This window comes from Pelmatolapia mariae, linkage group LG16_19 (genome assembly GCF_036321145.2).
Source record: "Pelmatolapia mariae isolate MD_Pm_ZW linkage group LG16_19, Pm_UMD_F_2, whole genome shotgun sequence".
In the NCBI taxonomy this organism is placed as follows: Eukaryota; Metazoa; Chordata; class Actinopteri; order Cichliformes; family Cichlidae; genus Pelmatolapia; species Pelmatolapia mariae.
Genome location: NC_086241.1, coordinates 10,137,561 through 10,156,751, shown reverse-complemented (window position 1 = coordinate 10,156,751; position 19,191 = coordinate 10,137,561). Strand labels below are relative to the sequence as shown.

The following is a 19,191-nucleotide window of genomic DNA, read 5'->3' as shown; positions in this document are numbered from 1 at the left end:
ATTACTCCAAGCTTAGAGTCTCCCCTTCCATCAGTGCTTGTTTCCACACCTCCTTTGGGACGCTGAGATACTCTTGCCACTCTGTCTAATTATTTTTGATCTATGTAGGTGGAGAAGAAGGCATAGTATCACACAACTATCAACTACAACAGCAAAACTGTTTTACAAGTCAAATCTTATCCATCCAGCACTATGATCCATGTGTGAAAAAGTCTGATGGACTTTGGAAAGTGACACCAAATATTACATTTCTGGGCTGGAGGATTCAGTGGGAAGGTGGCCAAGGTTTCTGATCATATTTATGAATGAGCTGATGATGAATTTCATTTTCCTCCCACAGGAGTAAGAGAGGAAGCAATGGGCTGGACTATGACTCTAAAAGATGACTTTGGGGTCATTGCCTGGACACGGCAAGCTGGGAGCTACCTCAGCCTCTTCCTCCTCTTGTCTCTCTTTTCCATTTCTGTCCGTTCAGACAACGTGTATCCTAGAGACCACCATTTTTCATGGAAAGCAGGTAAAATATTTATTCTACCTTATTACAAGTGCATTAATAAAGGTCCTGTTTTGACTTATACTTAAATTAAGATATGAAATCCACCTGCTTGCTTGTAAAATAACATAATTTTGTTCTTAATGGTAATTTAAAAAGTCAAATCTCTTTGAACCTGTTGAGGATCATGGAGATAAGATACGCAGCATGTGGAAGCACACATTTGCACACATGCATTTTCAGTGAAACCAGTTTTGTGGGGAAAATATTCCTTCTTTTTTTGACACACATTGGACTGCAGTTGGACATCATCAAGCCTTCAGGCCCAAGTGCCTGGGGTGAAGAGAATAATAATGCTTTTTTTTTTTTCTCGTAGAGTATTCACTCACAGCCCCAAAATGACAAGGACAGCTACGGTTGTTACAGTAGAGTGGCATGGTTATTAAGATATTGAGGAATATGAAATAGTCTTCCTGGCATGCTTAGTGAATTTATGGCCCCAGTTATATATAGTACACATTGTTGTAATGGAAAACATGCTGCGTACTGAGCTGTACAAATCCCTTATTCACACACATTCACATGCACTCATACCTAAAATGTGTTTTACATCTCCTGTGTGTTATTTATGCATCCATTTGGTAATTTACATGCAAATTATTAACATTTTTGTAAATTAATCACCTTTTAGAAACCTGTACTGTAAGCTGATGTCATTCTATTTTAACAAGAATTTTGAGGCAAACTCAGAATTCATCCTTTGTTCGCTTCACCAATTCAATTGAAAATGCATTTGCAAAGCAGCTTGAGAAGGAAAATTTGGCCTTCCCACACAAAAGCCCCACTTGCTGTGCGATTAGCACTTTCATTTCTCACTCTGTGGTTGGGTAATGACACTGCCCAAGTGATAAAGAGATTGATTAATTTCACTTGAAAGAGCTTATGTTCAAAACGGATGTAACCGGAACACCAAGTGTGAGGATTTGACATCCTTGCAGAGCTAAGATGGCTTATAAGTTGTTTCTTAAATGGAAATGAAAATCAATTTACAAAGAAGAAAGGGAATCTCAAACTTAACATACCTCACCTCTGAATAAATCCTCCTAATGTCTGTTTGACTGCAGGAAAACTGTTCGTCTCAAACTGCTGTTATCACAATGCTTTGATTTGAACTGCGGAACGACACAAACTCGAGTCGCACAAACACAGATTGAACACTTACTGTATTCGCATTGTATTGTGCTGATGAATGTCATTGATGTGAGCCACATATTTGTCTTAATGTCAGCAGCGGCTCCAAGCTTAATGTCTTAACTCAGACTATTAGGTTCATGTTGGCAAATATTGACAGGAACCATTTGAATACTTAATTTAGCTGACAGGCAAATCTTTTTATTTAGGAATTGTCATTGTAGCGAAGATCTGTTCTCAATTAGCACAGCCACCCTTTTGTATGTCTGGCGTGTCTATCTAGGCCAGCAGCATTGTGGGGTAAGTCTTTTGTGTGAGCCAGTTCCCAGAGCTGTGGCTAAGCTGCGAGTCTCAGAGAGCTGGAGCTATTTAAGCTTGACCTTCATCAGTGTCTTGAAGAACAAAATAGAACAGTGAGACACTGCTGCTAATGGCATTATTATTTCACCCTTAAAATAAATTGCTAAAAGAAATTCCCTTTAACATCTATAGATAACTTTCCTGGCAGTCAGTGCCACATTTCCAGGGTCATAGTCCTGTTTGCATCAGAATGCAGATACCGCGAGTGGAGCATTTTAAGTAGGATTTATTTAAGCATCTGCTTTTAAACATGCCACCGTGCTCATCCCGTGTCAGCTTTAGTCTACTGAAGTAAGTAACGGCTTCTTTTCCAAGTTTTCAGTTGTCATCACTGAGATTAACGTAACTGTTCCAAAGAGGGTCTAAGGTGTTGGGATTTAGCTCTCAAAATTTATTTGTCTTTTTTTAATAATAAAGAAACAAGAAAACTGTCTTCCTGGGTACGTGTGAGCGCTCATCCCAAATGATTTCTATTATACATCAAAGCTTGTTTTTTCTTCTTTCTAAAAAGCAAAAATAAAACGACACCCTCATTTAAGTTTTCATTTTCCTTCTTTGACTTGAGAACCAAGCTAGTTCAGGAAATTGAGATATCTTTAAATCCCAGAAGAAGAAGAAGACGACATTGGTATTCCAACGTATTTTAACAGTACACTGGAGACTGCATTTTCTATTTTTTTAACTAATATTATTTCCCTATTTACACCTCTTAGTTCTTTCTCATTTTTTTATTATACAAAATATTATTTTATTGTATTGTTGGCTGGAGTCTGCTGAAAAACTCCAAGATGTAATCTACTCTTCATCTAAATTATGTGGGAACCTTCAGCAGGAAGATTCAGCTGAAGGGCAATGATTTTCAAAAGATTGAGAAATCAATAAAGGTTTTCCTTAATGAGAGAAATCTCAGCTGCTCCTGGATTATTTAAAGGACTTACGGGGCTGAAGCCCCAGGATCCAGTCTGTAAATCATCTTAAATTGGTTCAGCTTAAAAGCGTAAGAGTCCCTGCTGCTTTAAAAATGTGACTTAATTGAACTTGGGTAGAATAATTTTTTAAAAAACAATGTGAGCTAACGGAACTTGGAGAATCAAGTTAAAGAAACCTAAGAGATTCAGTTGGCATCTCAGCAGCTTTGTTTTCAAATGTCTGTTTTCTTCAAACTCCCAAAAAACAAAGGATGATGGGGAGACTTTCAGGTGCACATTGTTTTAAAGTCAAAAGACTTTAAAAGAAGAAAAGTTCTCAAGTTGTGTAAGAATAACAAAACCAAACTCCTCCAAAAACAGCACAGATGTATTTAAAATTCAACTTGAAATCAACAGAACATAATCACCTTAGCTGATCCCACTTAATTCCCGTATAAATATAGGGACCCAATGAATTTGCTGACGAGCTATGGTTAAAACAATCATTACAGCACTGCATATGTGAGCTGTTTGACTGTAAGAAAAAATAAACTCATATGTGCTTTGATACAGTCAGGCAACATTTACATTTCATTTCGGGGTCTGAGTGTATTTATTTGCAATTTCACCACACTGTTGCACCATCAAAGCTGAAATCAAACATCACTGCTGCACAGAGCTTCTGTTGTTTCTCAAAAATAAGCTCAAAGGAGGCAGTGTGCAAGGATCAAATCTTTGGGGATTCACTTTTAACCAAATGGCACTGAATAATTTACAGAGGTCTTTTTTGATTTACCGTGGCAAAGAAAAAAACACACACACACATTAGGCAAATGTATTTTGAAGCAGTTAACATCAGTTGATAAGCTGTTGCAATTCAACAGTATCAGGTTACACTCAGTTGCAGTAGTTTTCTTTTGCAGACACAAACAAATCAACCTGTTAGTTATTACTTCTATAGTCAGTCCTATAGCGTGTAGGTAGCTAAATTGTTTTCCTTTTTTTTACTGGGCATCAAAAGTGGGCCTGACAAGGGGGACATTCAAGAGCGTGTCATAAATATGCACAGTAATTATTATGCACAGTACTAGCTAGAGATGTGTTCATTTGAAGTTTTGTAAGTAGCAACAGGGAATAACACAAACAGTAGATACTCTGGTGTGACCAGTGGCACTGATTCAAAAGGGCCTTCACAAAGAAGATAAGTTGAAAATGACAAATGACATGCTCAAAAGGAAAAAAAAAAAAAAGCTTTTTGGAAATCAGAGAATCTATTTACAAACACCCACTGTAACCTGATTACTCACAGAAGATGAATCCAAATAGTCCAGAACCCATTTGGAGTGCATGAATTCGGCCATTCCACCTTGAACACACAGTTATTTATACTTCAAAATATCTAGATACATCTATGAAAGACGTTATTGTATTTCATCTAGGTATGCTGCTAGGCTCCAGTATTCTGTGACTGTTTTGGGGTTGTAGCCTCGCTAAGTAGCTCAAAAAGATGTTTTTCAAAAATGGGATCAAAACTGGAAATGTCACTCTCACATTAAACATTAATAAACACACAATAGCACAGACTAACTATCCTAAGAAAAGGCAGGATGCTGCTTTTAGCATAAGGCAATTTAACCCCCTTCAAATGAATATTAGAGAGACTGATGATAACATGAAAAAAACTCGCTTCTAAGTAATATTGATCTTTTTCTACCACACTAATTTGTTTTAGGGTGGAAAAAGCATTATAGGATGCTGCTGAACTGAAAGCTCCAACAGGAGGTCGAGTGTAGTAGCCAACACCAGGCAATCTTATATGTTTGCAAACAACAAAAGCAAAACCACTCACCCATTAGCGCATTATCTATGCTACATAAATATCATGTTCCGCTTATTACTCACAAATGATCAGCTTCACTACCAGAGCTGACAAGGATGTAATTAGATTTTATGTATTTCTAATCAGCATTAGAAATAATAATGGTCATTTGTTCCCTAAAACCTAAAATTGTGGTGCATCTGTAGGAGGTCAAGTCTCTTTTCCAAACACAGCTTCCTAATCCAATGAAACAGATCATTTCCTCGCGAGTCAAGTGATAACATCAGCAGTGTTGGGAAGGTTACTTTTAAAATGTATTCCATTACAGAATACCGAATACATGCCCCAAAATGTATTCTGTAACGTATTCCGTTACGTTACTCAATGAGGGTAACGTATTCTGAATACTTTGGATTACTTAATATATTATCATGCTGTTTACAACTACGTGAATGTACTATTGCTGTGATTTATTACTGTTACTGAAGGTCCGCGGCTCCGAACCGTAGTAAAGGGACCTCTGGCTAATACGTCGGGTTCATGTCGGGCTCGTAGCTGAAAACTAGCTTTACTTTGTTGTCTGGGTCAACTTTGCTAGCGAGAGACAGAGAGAGGCGTTGAAAGACTGCTCCAACGGAACTTATTGTTTCGGAGGAAAACACGAACACAGTGTACAGTTGAGTCTTAATAGCTTACTTACAAATGGGCTCGTCAGGTACTCTTCTTGGCTGCAGTGGTTATTATTATATTTACATGCTTCCAGCTCCCGTTTTTGCTCCGTGACAGCTCGGACTTTTCCTTTCTCTCCCTCCCTCGCTCACAGACACATAACGTGTATGGCAGTCCATTCTCGCTGCAGCACGGACTACACTGCCCATGAGGCTACATTCTTTAGGGCCATGCCTGTAGCATTCTGCCTTTTAGCTTAGCACAACAACAACAACAACAACAAAAAAGCGCTCTCTCACCCAGGAAACACGCAGAGAGAGAGCGTCACCCTGTAACCATGGCAACCGTAACGCTGCCGCCTGGTTTGTCAAACAAACCCAAACAGTCCTGACCCGCAACAATATGAAACAGAAAAGTACCGCTGTGTAATCCATTTATTTCAACAAAGTAACTGTATTCTGAATACCACCTTTTTAAACGGTAACTGTAACGGAATACAGTTACTCATATTTTGTATTCTAAATACGTAACGGCGGTACATGTATTCCGTTACTCCCCAACACTGAACATCAGTTAGTAATGCTGTTAAATTACACTTGTTTTTTCAGCTAAACAATAAGAGTTGAAGGACTGCTCTCAAACAAAATTACATGAAGTTGAAAATATATAATGCATACTTTTACCAACACCATGTTATACAAACCTTTATTTTACGTTGGCTCATTTGTTGTTTAATACTGTTGTTACTTATGTCACAAATGACTCTGCACCTGACCAGCAGCCAATCCACAGTACACTGAACTCCTGTGGGTGGAGGGCAGACCCATTAGCACTTTTAGGTTATGCCTGACTGGGTCCAATGTGTTAAAGCTACCAGACCTGGATCTAGAGTGACAACCTGGTAACCCTGTCCCAGGCCCATGCCACTTGATCACTTGATCTCCATGTCGGCATAGAGATTTTCTCAATCAATCTTATTCTGTTTCCTCACCCAAGACCACTTAACCCCACCAGTGACAAACATAAACATACAACCCACTCCATCATGACAAGTTGTCAATTTCTGGAGAAGAGTTAAGTTGGTTTGGGCATGCCTCTGTGATGCCTCCTAGGCAAGGTGTTTCAGGCGTGTGGTACTGGGAGAAGGCCCTGGGGCAGAACCAGGACACACTCTGGAGATTATATTTCTTGGCTGGCTTGGAAATGCCTCATTGACCTCCCAGATGAACAGGGAGGGTAGAGGGGTGATTTTCTGCTAAGAGAATTCTCTGCTGCCTCGATGACCCAAACCTGGATAAGTGTCAGAACATGGATGGATGGATGGATGGATGGATGGATGAGGTCACCCAGCACTCCCAGTACTGGAACCATGCCTGGATTAATGGCCTGTGGCAAACTCTTGGAAAATAAGGGAGCAGTCTCACTTGCAGAAAACTGCTAGTCAATTAACTGACTTGAACAAAACAATCAAAAATGAGCAAGTGGCAGAATTTACAATAAAACAATATTGTCAACAACACTGTAAGTGACAGCTCAATTATTTATGAATTATGAATTCAAACCATGAAGAAGGTGATTTTTGTAGTGTAGTAACAAGTGCTGTAGAGCTCAAAAACAGCTCCCTGTAGAGACAGACCCTTATCAATACACAATTAGAAACAGATTGGTGTTTGAAGAGTGTTAACTCCTAAATTCATGTGCCGATCACGTTTCTTAACAAATAGACTAAATGACTGAAGTAAACTCTGAGCATAATTTTAAATCAAGAGATTTCAAGTCAGAAGTCGTGTTTATGCACTTCCAAACTGAAAACCCAAAATTACAGTTATTGCAAGTTATATATTTTTATTACGTTGATAACAAACAGTTAAATTGGCTCCACTATATTCCAGTACAAAGTCTCAAAGTGTACACGCAGATCTTTCTCCTTAATCCAGCCGACATCATTCCCATAAAAGCCAAATCAGTAAAATGGGGAAGAGGTAACTTTTAATTCAGTGAGTGAATTCAGTGACAATCCTGGTAGTCTAATCTCTTTATGATAAACTGAATGGATTCACTTCATTATATTTATTTATTATTTTATTAACCTTTATTTAACCAGGAAGATCCCATTGAGATTAAAAACCTCTTTTTCAAGGGAGACCTGGCCAAGATAGGCAGCAGCAAGTGTCTCACAGTTAAAGAAATTACTCAATTAAACACAGGCAACAACAACACACATGCAAAAATAATAATAAAAAATAAAAATAAAAATAAAATAAAATTCAATAAAATTCAGTAAAATTCAATAAAGTTCAAATTAAAAAAAAAAATCAGTTTGATAGCATCAAACTGAGGAAAAACCATTTTCATCATTTTTCACCATGAATTTTAACAGGATTTAACAAAGCTACTTGTCCACACTCTGTTATTTAATGGCTTCCTCCTCGCTCGATGTATAATGCATTAGTTTGTGTCATAGCAGTAAATATGTGTGAATCAATGGTTTCTTTTGACTCATTAAGTTGTTTAAAAATAATTATTACGTGTTTTTATTTTAAGTAATATGGTATCTGTAGAGTGTTGTGATATAGAGACTAAGCACAGTCCTTTTACAAATCACCTCTAGCCCACAGTTATTTCTCAGATCCAGCAGGGATAGGATTTTGTGTTTTTGTTTATGGATTACATACAGATATTCATTATTTAGTCTCATTTTGTTTGTTCTAAACAATCTAAAGGGAAGATACAAATGTGTCGGAGATGGCAGGTTTCCTAAAAGTTTAATGTGTTTTTAGAAAATATGCTCACAGAACTCATTTATTTTAATGCAATCATAACAAACACCACTGCCAGGTGATTTGTCCTGCGGGCTCTGGCGTTGTCAGCAGTTTGACAACAGCTGTGGATCCTTGTCACAGTGGGATTTCTTCTGCCGCAAATGAAGAGCTTTAAAAGTAAATAAGCTGTGATTCACACAGGGAAGAAAACGGCTGGTGCTGCACAGCTCTGTGACAATGCAGTGATTTAACAAACTATTTTATTTTAAGTTTTAGATTACTCTTCTTTAGCGGCAAGCCACAGCAGTTATTTTTTGTTTTGTTTTACTGCACAACAAGATCACCCTGTTATTAAATGGGTCCCTCTCGAACTTAAAATTCCATCCATACAATTTTGCAGAAGAATAAAAATAGGGCGTTTGTGTTTAAACATTGTGTTGTCAGAAATGTCTGTTATGCGCAAGATGTCCTTTGGTGGTGGTGCGTGATGTGCCTAGTTATTGCATTAGTTAGATGCAGCTGTGACTACCAACTTGTCATTTTCCCCCACAAAGTAACATTGGTATGAAAAGATCTTTTTCTTTATCTTAACCAAACAGCAATTAAATTGCCGAATTTAGTAAATGCCTTTACCTTCCAAAGCCTAGCCAACAACCTTTTAGAGCCTAAACCTAACAAAGCAGATTTTAGTAGAACTTCAAAGAAAACTAGACAGAGATGTGGGGTGGGGGGCAAAAACAAATGCAACACAGAAACAGGCCTGAACTATGGGTTGTGGTAAATCAATTTCCTCTTATAAAACTATTTCAGTGAGAAAAAGCAGGATATAAGCTAAATCTTCTCGACCCTGATGAGAGGCAAAGTCATGCAGCACAGTCCTAGATAAAGACAGTGTTAGTACCCCCAGAGATACTGACAGAGGTGGAGCAGAGTGAGCAAAACCAGGAGAAGTGGAAGAGGAATGCTCATTAGACGTACTAAAAGGTAGTGTGGCAGACAATAATGAATACAAAAAACATGGACTGTGGTCTGATGGCCGTGGAGAACAGAGGGAAACCGATCATTAGCCAAGACACTGAAATTGACAATGAGGAGATATTTACAGCATGGGGAAAATGGAAGTGACAACAAAATAGACCAGCACGAATAGCTCTTATGACATTGAGGAATGGAGGGAAAATATAAGAGAACATGCAGACCTTCCTTGCTAAATTTATGCATGAACTTAATTTCCTGTGGAAGGTACTTAGTCTGAGTGTTTTCTCTGTTTGCCTTTGATAAAAACTCTCAAACTTTTAAAAATATTTCTCCTATTTTATTTGTGTACTATTAATTATGCAGGTTGCCAAAACAATTCAGCAAATTGCTACAAGTATGTGCAGATGTTATTCCATTAAAAATTGAAAAAAAAATTTTTTTTGCCTTCACACATATCCCTTGGGTTGTGTAAGCCTAGTACACAAAGTCAGCCTGATTAGGACGAAGGTGAATAAAATGTAGCATTGACTATTGATCTGAATACACCCATTTTTTTCCTCTTGTTTTTTTGTCAAACCACTCATTGCATTTTTAAACATTGCCTTGGGTGTGTCTTTGACAGAAAACGAACAAAGTTAATAGGAAACAAATTATTTCCTTGAAGTATTTCAATTAGATCACCATAAAAACTGATATTTATTAATGGCAAGCTGTATTATTTAAGCTATCAAACAACCTTGACAAAATCAGTTTTGTATGTTGATTGTTGACGTGAGATCTTATTTGAACTTGCGTCCTTCCTTTTGACTGGAATGGAACAGACTGAGGTTATCATAAAAGCTGGTGGCTAGTCTCATGAGAGCTACAAGGCAGTACAATCCAAGCAGTCAGATCCTTAATCCTATGAGAATATTCTCACAGAACAGTTAGCTTTCAGAGCAGCTCTCCTCTCTGAAGTCTCTTTCAAACGAAGCAAAGGCCTTTCACATCACTCTTATACAAAATGTTCCAATTCTGAACAAATCTTCCCCAGTTTAAATTTTCCATAAGAGGATTGAAGGAGGAATTGGCAGTGACACACAGCCATAACTAGTTTGTAACAGGAGACAGAAGAAATTATAAAGAGCTCCTGTGGCTACTGGATATATCCAGCCTGGAGTGTCACTGTAGAAAAGATGGGAATCAAATTTGGAAGGTCATTACTGAATAGCTCTTGCGGCTTCAATTAATACTGATATTGAAATACATAAAAGGCATGTCTTGGTCTTCTGATTTTTGTCAGATGAAGCCCCATGTGTGCAAACTTCCTTAAGACACGACTCCCATATAAATGAAGGCGGTGTGAAGGCTGTTGAAACTTTGCTTCATTTTGGTCTCTATATAACTCTATATAATCATTGAATCATTCATAGAATATAATCATATATTCAAATTTGACTGATTGTAATCAGTTAGCCAGATTCCATTTAAGCCATTATAATAGGCATGCACAAAATACAGTTCAATTTCCAGAGAGCTGAAATGAGTGTCTGTGAGATCATATGCCATGCAACTGAATGCTTTAGGTATAGTATGATGACCAATAAAATGAACTAAGAAGTAATAGATTACATAAGATACATTTCTACTACAGTAATGCAACAATGCAGAGCACCGCTTTCACGATTTTCAGCTGTGCTCTTGCATCTCTGGAACATCACATATGGATTACACAACATATTTTCCAGCTCAGTCATTCATTGGTTCTTTGGTAGCAGGGTGTTATACAAATTTCACATAAATCCTCATACGTCATACAAACACAACTAGAAAAAGCTGGGATGCTGTGTAGAATGCAGATACAATCAGAATGCAATTAGCTTCTTAGAAACACAGTAATAAGTATATTGGATGGGACCAACAAGTCTCAAAATAGTTGGGTCCTCATGCACTAGCTCACGCTCCTTCCCAACCAGAGAGGTGACATTCCAAGTCCCAGTTGCTAGTTTAAAGAGCCAGGAATCGGTCCACTAGGATCTCCGACCCTGGCCGCCGCCCAGCGGCCGCTATGGTAACTCCTGCAGATGGTTGGCCTACAGTAGGGTGGGCCCATGTCCCTTCTTTGGGCTGTGCTCGGACCGGCCCCATGGACTAGGGCCTAGCCTTAGTCCATGGGGCCCTTTCCCCGGCAGTGTTCCCTAGATCTTTTACTCATGGCTTAATAGTAGAATAGCCCAAGTGCTGAACTGACCTGCCTGCAGTCCATTAATTGTGTAATGCCACTTGATAGCTTGATGAAATGTACTTTCTGAAATGCATTTTTAAGACATTTTTAGTACAACCTCCACTTTCCAAAGCATGTATACAGCCCTTCATCATATACACTTTAAGGACTTTGTCGCCTTTAGAATTACCAGTTAAACTAACATGAATGTCTTTAAACAGTGGAAGAAAGCCATTATACCCAGAAAAAAACCCATGCAGAAACAGGGAGAACATGCACACAGAAAGACCAGACGAGTCAACCTCACTAAACTTTCTTGCTGTTAGGTGAAATTACTAACCACTGCACTTCTGTGCCGCCCAAGGAGTTATTTTTGCTGATACTTGTGACTGAAATAAAAGCAGAGCTAAATTAGTCGTTTAGAATGAAATTTGAGAATGCAGCTATACCCCACAAGCATTAAGTCACAATAGTGAAATTTGGTTAGTCAACACCTTCAGATTCTTGAATGCAAATGAAGTAAACCTGCTGACAGGATGTTCTCCTGTTCTGCTGCTGCAAACTGGCTCAAGTGCAAAGATTTCAGTAAATCAGCAGTGAGGGGAGTCAGGCAGGAGCAAGCCCTTCTCTTTGATGTCTTACTGGAAGTTGAAAGTATTGAGTTTTGCGGCTGATGTTAGTGACCTTGTACTTTGTGTTTTATGCATGTCTGTTTAAAGGTTAGGCACAAAAAGAGACCATAAAAGTAATTTGTCACTGCATGGAATGATGGGGAAAAAGCATCTGATATCCTTGGTTGCACACTGCAAAATGAATTAAGCCTCAGTGTCACAGAGTATTATTACTCTATCATTCTGTTCCTCATTTTTTGTTGGGTTTCTTAATATGCTTTATAAATGCTCTCTAGTGAGGAAGCTTCATTGTAATTCCAGATTAAAAAAAAAATAGAAGGCCATTTGCTGCTTTAACAAAACATGACACGCCTGTTGTAATTACACTAGCTTTAATGAGATGAACTCTTTGCTCTGCAAAAAAAATAGCCTGAAAGTCTCAACCAGACTGAGGCAGGATGAATACAGAGAGAAACAGAATATAGCAGGGGAGCAAAAACCTAAACGCTTAAAAAAAAAAACAAAAAAAAAACCTTTTGTGTTCGTCTTCCTCATAGTGCATTTTCCTTGACAAGCTGCTCTCCATACTAGAGTGCTCTATCTTTGTCAGCACAATTGTTTATACCCCCTACTGCAGACAGAGCTAGAAGTAAATAGGTTACCAACTGATAAGATTTCCCATTTCCCTCGCAAGTTACACTTATTTCTATCACTGTATCCCCAACTGCTTGATAATTAATGATGCGGTATTTGTTTCCTGAGCTGGAGGTTTCACTCCACAAAAATGATCTTTTCTGTATTATAAAGGAGGGGAACTCCTTTGTAATGCATTACGCATAGCAAGAGGGAAAAAAAAGGAAACTGCTAAAAATGTTCTTTGTGTTTAAAAAGCAGCCTCTACTGAGACCTGTTAAAATAGCCTCGTCTGTTTACTGTGTATTTGACCCAGTGGGGAATGCACTAGAGAGACAGCGAGGTGAAACCAAATGGATTTCATTCTTACCTGAGAAACACTCCCATATGAGTCATTTTCTGATTGCAGAGTGCTGTCTATCAGGACCGCTTGTTTTATTTTACCCTTTGATCAACTGCTGTGCTGAAAAAGACAAGTAAAAACAGAAGGTAAACAAGAGGGGAGTGGAAAAGTGTGAAGACAGGCTGAGAGCCAGGGGTTTGTAGATTGGCTATACTGCCAGCGATAGTAGCCAATGAAAATGACACAGTTTTAATTATGGAACATGTCACGTTAAACAGAAAATGGAAAATCATGCTTACAGCTATAAGATGTGGATTCAGCTTCTAAAAACAGTGTGCTCGCAGTATCTATATAGAGCACATCGTGTAGATTGTACACACAAGCATGTACATCATAAAATATTGTAATTATATTAATAATAATACAAAAACAGAAAATAGTAAAAAGAAGAAAGTCTGAGACACTACAAACCATTGTTGTACTCTTGAATGCAAGGCTTATTTTTTCTTTTATCTGTATCTTGTTTTTAATAATTGTGCTTTATGCAGTTGTTTAAAAATTATTTTTGTTTTCATACTTTCCATACTGAGGTGAGTTACTCTTGAGTGACTGACAGTCCCACCTGTGACTTTCTGTAAAACTACTGTGAATGTAATGTGTGTTTGGGATGGAATACAACTTCCAATCTTCCTGCACTCTCAATCACGAAATGGTAGAAGTGAATGCAGGACGAACTAGGACCAAAATCCTTCCTCAATTCAGTTTAGTTCATTTAAGTCATAATGTCTCTGCTAATTTCTTTAAAAATGAATGATCTCACAAGTTTCAGACTCTTAAGTGTCAACAGTAAAGAAACTAATATTAGGAAACTAATATTAGTTTCTTTACTGGCTTAAATAAACTAACATTATTTAAGCCACAACTTTGAAAAGATTTTCCACTTACTTTTCTGCTGCATGTAATTTGTTTTCATTCAGCGTTATCATTTTGTTCATTCTCAATTGTCCTGTCCTGGGAAGAGCAGCTGAATAATTCTTTGTTGTTGAGAGCAGTGGGAGAGCTGGATCAACGTATTGGACCCAATGGTCACAACAACCCAATTTAATTAATTCTGTTAATGCTTGGCTTTCATTCTCTGCCGGATTTTTCTTTTTTGTGCGAGTGACTTCTTAATCACACTGTAGACAGTTTTCAATTTTGTGTTGTACTTATGAGGTGAAAGAGGGCTTTTTCATAAATGAGAAAAAATTAAATCCAGGAGACATCACTGGTCTTACATTCTAAACATATATTAATTTTCAGGAAATTCAGGGCAGCGGTATGATTGTTGTGTTTTTATGATCTTTCTAAACTATACACTGCATTGATGTACATATGTGGTTAATGTGACCAACTCTGGCTGCTGAATCATATTAACTTTGTCCTGCATTCATGATAGGTGCTAGAAATCTGTATTGGGTAGGTGGAACCTGGCAAGCAGGAAACTAAGAGAATACAGCTGTTTAGTATGTGTGTTATGATGAAAATGGATATATTTTTCCAAAACACTGGGTTAGTTAGGTAAAAGTAAAAGTAGTGTAGTGCATATGTGTAATATGACCCTGTATTTCAGGTATACACTAGACAAACTAATATCATGCATGGTTTTATGCTCTTGACAGTGTTTATGTTACATAAAACACAACCCCAAATACTGTTAAACATATTGAAGGACTGTTGCACTGTCTCTAGTCAAGTTCTTCAATTTATGCTAATATTTAAAAGCTAGTTTTCTAGCTGCCTCTGATTAGTTTCACAGGTGTCCAGGAGCTGGACAATTAAAGGCCAAGAACATATTTGCCTGGGCTAAAATCTAGTTATATTTGCTTAAAAAATAAGTTGACGTACATAAAATCTTCATTTTTAAAAGCAATAAGACAGTCAATTCAGTAGGGTTGGTGCCTGTAATCCTTTCATTGCTGACACTTCACCCAACCCACTGAATTAATGGGAGAGACAGAAGAAATGCATAAAAGGCTGATATGGGTTATACTGAAAGAGCAGGGTGATGTGTGTGTGTGTGTGTATCATATATATATATATATATATATATATATATATATATATATATATATAAAACACCCATCTCGCCCCTGCGGGCGGTTTATCCTTCAAGCTCGGGTCCTCTACCAGAGGCCTGGGAGCTTGAGGGTCCTGCGCAGTATCTTAGCTGTTCCCAGGACTGCGCTCTTCTGGACAGAGATCTCCGATGTTGTTCCCGGGATCTACTGGAGCCACTCGCCTAGCTTGGGAGTCACCGCACCTAGTGCTCCGATTACCACGGGGACCACCGTTACCTTCACCCTCCACATCCTCTCGAGCTCTTCTCTGAGCCCTTGGTATTTCTCCAGCTTCTCGTGTTCCTTCTTCCTGATGTTGCTGTCATTTGGAACCACTACATCGATCACTACGGCCGTCTTCTTCTGTTTGTCTACCACCACTATGTCCGGTTGGTTAGCCACCACCATTTTGTCCGTCTGTATCTGGAAGTCCCACAGGATCTTAGCTCGGTCATTCTCCACCACCCTTGGGGGCATCTCCCATTTTGACCTCGGGACTTCCAGGTTATACTCGGCACAGATGTTCCTGTACACTATGCCGGCCACTTGGTTATGGCGTTCCATGTATGCCCTGCCTGCTAGCATCTTGCACCCTGCTGTTATGTGCTGGATTGTCTCTGGGGCATCTTTACACAGCCTGCACCTGGGGTCTTGCCTGGTGTGATAGACCCCAGCCTCTATGGATCTTGTGCTCAGTGCTTGTTCCTGTGCTGCCATGATTAGTGCCTCCGTGCTGTCTTTCAGTCCAGCTTTGTCCAGCCACTGGTAGGATTTCTGGATATCAGCCACCTCCTCTATCTGCCGGTGGTACATACCGTGCAGGGGCCTGTCCTTCCATGATGGTTCCTCGTCTCCCTCCTCTTTCTTGGGTTTCTGCTGCCTGAGGTATTCACTGAGCACTCGGTCAGTTGGGGCCATCTTCCCAATGTATTCTTGGATGTTCGTTGTCTCATCCTGGACTGTGGTGCTGACACTCACCAGTCCCCGGCCCCCTTCCTTCCGGTTAGCGTACAGCCTCAGGGTGCTGGACTTGGGGTGAAACCCTCCATGCATGGTAAGGAGCTTTCTTGTCTTTATGTCAGTGGCTTCTATCTCCACTGAGGAGGAGATATATACACATATATATATATATATATATATATATATATATGCCATGTCACATAAGTGACGTGACTTTTGTATTTTAAAAACAAGACCAGGTATCATGTTACATATTTACAGTGGTTCTGGTCACTAAATTATGTAAGAAAGAATTCAACTGCCTGGGGCAAAACTGGTCTATATTTAGTGAGCAACATTCGGGGCTATATGAGGGCAAGAACAAAGATACAATGTTATATTCTATCTACTTCTCAGAGGGGAGCATGAATGTTTTAACCATATTTCACAGTAGTGATATTTAAGAGAAACTGAAAGTAAATAAAAAAAGAGATCAGAGCTAAATTAAAAATGAGGTAATTAACAGCATCATCAGTCCACTCCAGCTGAAGATGAAAGTATTTCTAACTGTTTTTAAGATGTTTTAATATGAGACCAAATAGTCATACACCCCATGAAACGCACAGATCTTATGCCTCAAAACGAGCCACTGTGACAGTGTTATTGGTAATTGATTACCTTTGAATGTACCTACAATATATTTGAGTGTTTGTAAAAGAAAATTTAACCAATAATTTGTAACATTTACCATGTTGTTGATCTTTGAAGTCTCAAAATCTCTCTAGGGTAGTATGTACAACTGGTTTTATAATTATTCATCTCAACAAAGTTGATCCACCTCAGGATTACATCTCCTCAGCCTCCACCTCAGAGTTGTGTTAAAAAATATTATTGAATTTCATAAACCTGAAGTTGTAATGTTGAACTTGTGTAGAACTCAAGTGGGAGCACAGTTCACAGAGATTTAAATGAGGCCCTTACAAAGTTGCATTTCAATAAGATGTAACTAGGGGAGAGAACACCAGTGTAATGATAAACAGACAGTGGTGGGAAAAGGGTGCTGGTGGGTTTTGCTGTAGGGATGCTTGGGGGGCTTCCCTTGATCAGGGATCATGCTCTCTCTCAAACTGGCTTTTTGGCAGCATGAGGCTCGAGCCACTGAATGGCAGAAGCAGCTCAATGACAAAGTTAGATTATTCAAAGATGTTCCTCATCACAAATGAACTTCTAGTTTGAGCAGAAACTGTAAAGTTGTTAAAGTTATGTGTAGGTCTGCTATTTCAGCTGAGTTTGCATACAGCCATCCTTAGGAGAGTTTAAAACAAATAAATAAAACATTTGAAACTGTGGATCTCACAATATGTTTGTATATTTTATATATATATATATAATGATCCCTGGCAAATTTAACAATATAAGGTCAGTCCAATTACATTTTGGATCAGAGCATGAGCATAATTGCATTTACTTCAGGTTATTCTCTTATTAAGAGAGACAAAGAGAACTGCACAGTGTTCGTGATTAGAACAAGACCATTAGACTTATATCTGGTGGCAATAAAATCATCCTCGTCATTAGTGGACCACAGGTGCTACAGGGAGTGCCACTCTCACAAGCTGAACTCATTATAGAAATGAAAATAGACTATAGCCTGCACACACTATTGAATTTCAGCTAAGATTTGTTTTAAACATCAGATGAAATAAAGCAGCAGACACAGACAAGACTCAATAAAGTCAAGAGTGAATACAATGCTTTATTTGTCGTAAACGGGAACACAAGTAATGCTTCAGTTTATCAAGGTTGGAAATGTTCTTCTCTATAGCTATGAAAGTACAAACAGTTACACTATATTGATATTATAATTTATTTCATATTAGCTCTGGAGAAATAGCTCCAGAAGCCACTGTTGTGATCTTTAAGCAAAAATGAGCACATCTTCTTTGGCAGATTTTATAAAGTCATGTGTGGGGTTTTGTTTTTAATGGAAAGTGCCAAAAAGGACACTTAAGTTAAGGTTTTGCAGGAGAAACTTATTGCACATAATTACTATAAGTTTGACATGCTATGCATCATTTTCTACCCCAGACGCCCAGCACTTAATCATGAGGAAAGAAGCCAGTTGAACTCTTAATTAGTATTTGTGGAGTGATGTTTGATCTGTTATTACCTTCACTATGAAGGCAACATGATTGACTCGGTCTTTGTGCGTATTAGATAATAGCTGCAAATCTTATCCCAGTTAACAGTTGACAGTTAAGCAAAAATGTATTTTCTAATGTATTAATGATCCACTTTTAATATGAGTGTAGACAATAAGGATGAAGAAACCAGTAACACTCTAACAGTGATTTGGTCATTTTTAGTTGTGCACTTATTGGTGTTTTTTGTTTTTTAGTGTGTCGCCCACAAAAAACATCTTGACTGTGTTTTTTGCAATAGATTAGTAACTACTCATCTTTCCTATTGTGTAATGGATGAGCTTAGTAATTATATTAGGGAAAAATTGAAAATGGTTATGACTGGGCATGTTCCTTCCAGGGTAACCCATCATTAAAGAAGCTGTTACCTTCAAAACGGAAACGCGTATATTTTAATTATTGAGCTGTCTTTGAATCTGTGTGACTTATTATGATTATGATGACTGCAGGTGGAGGACAGGTGGGATCTGCGGAAGGTTTCAATGGATAAGCCTTTAAAAAAACTAATCTGCATGAGAAAATTGGTCAGGGGATTATTTCTTAATAGAAGTAGAAATATCCTTGATTAATGTTCAGTGAACTGTAAAATGCCAGTAAGAAAGAATCTCTTTCTGACTCGTTTAAATGAGTTTTAGCTTTGCAGCTGGAAGGTGTTTGTTTTTATGATCCGAAGAACTGGCACCACACTGACTCAAAGGTTTGCATCCTGGAACTGTTTACACTCTCCACTAAGAATAAGGCTTGATGTTAAGTTGAAAATTTTGATTGGTAATGGTACCATACATTCTAAGTGCAAGACCCGAAACAGTGCATTTCTTGTGCTAAATAACATATCTATGTTTATACATGACACCGACATGGGTTATATGGAAAGGCTTTTAGATTATTTCTATTTTAAAGCACGGCACTGCTTAGTATTCATGATTAAAACACGACCATCAGGCAAAGAAATCTGGTGGCAATCAGATCATCCTTATGCTAC

At 38.3% G+C, this 19,191-nt stretch overlaps 1 protein-coding gene across 1 annotated transcript in view; it reads left to right on the top strand.

The window, feature by feature from the left end:
* The window catches only part of thsd7ba (thrombospondin, type I, domain containing 7Ba), a 186,904-nt gene that overhangs the window by 42,687 nt on the left and 125,026 nt on the right, over nucleotides 1-19,191 (top strand). Inside the window, exon 3 of the mRNA XM_063499852.1 lies at nucleotides 341-517. Within this exon, the coding sequence (XP_063355922.1) occupies nucleotides 358-517 (160 nt within the window). The 5' untranslated portion in view covers nucleotides 341-357. The remainder of the gene's footprint in view (nucleotides 1-340; nucleotides 518-19,191) is intronic.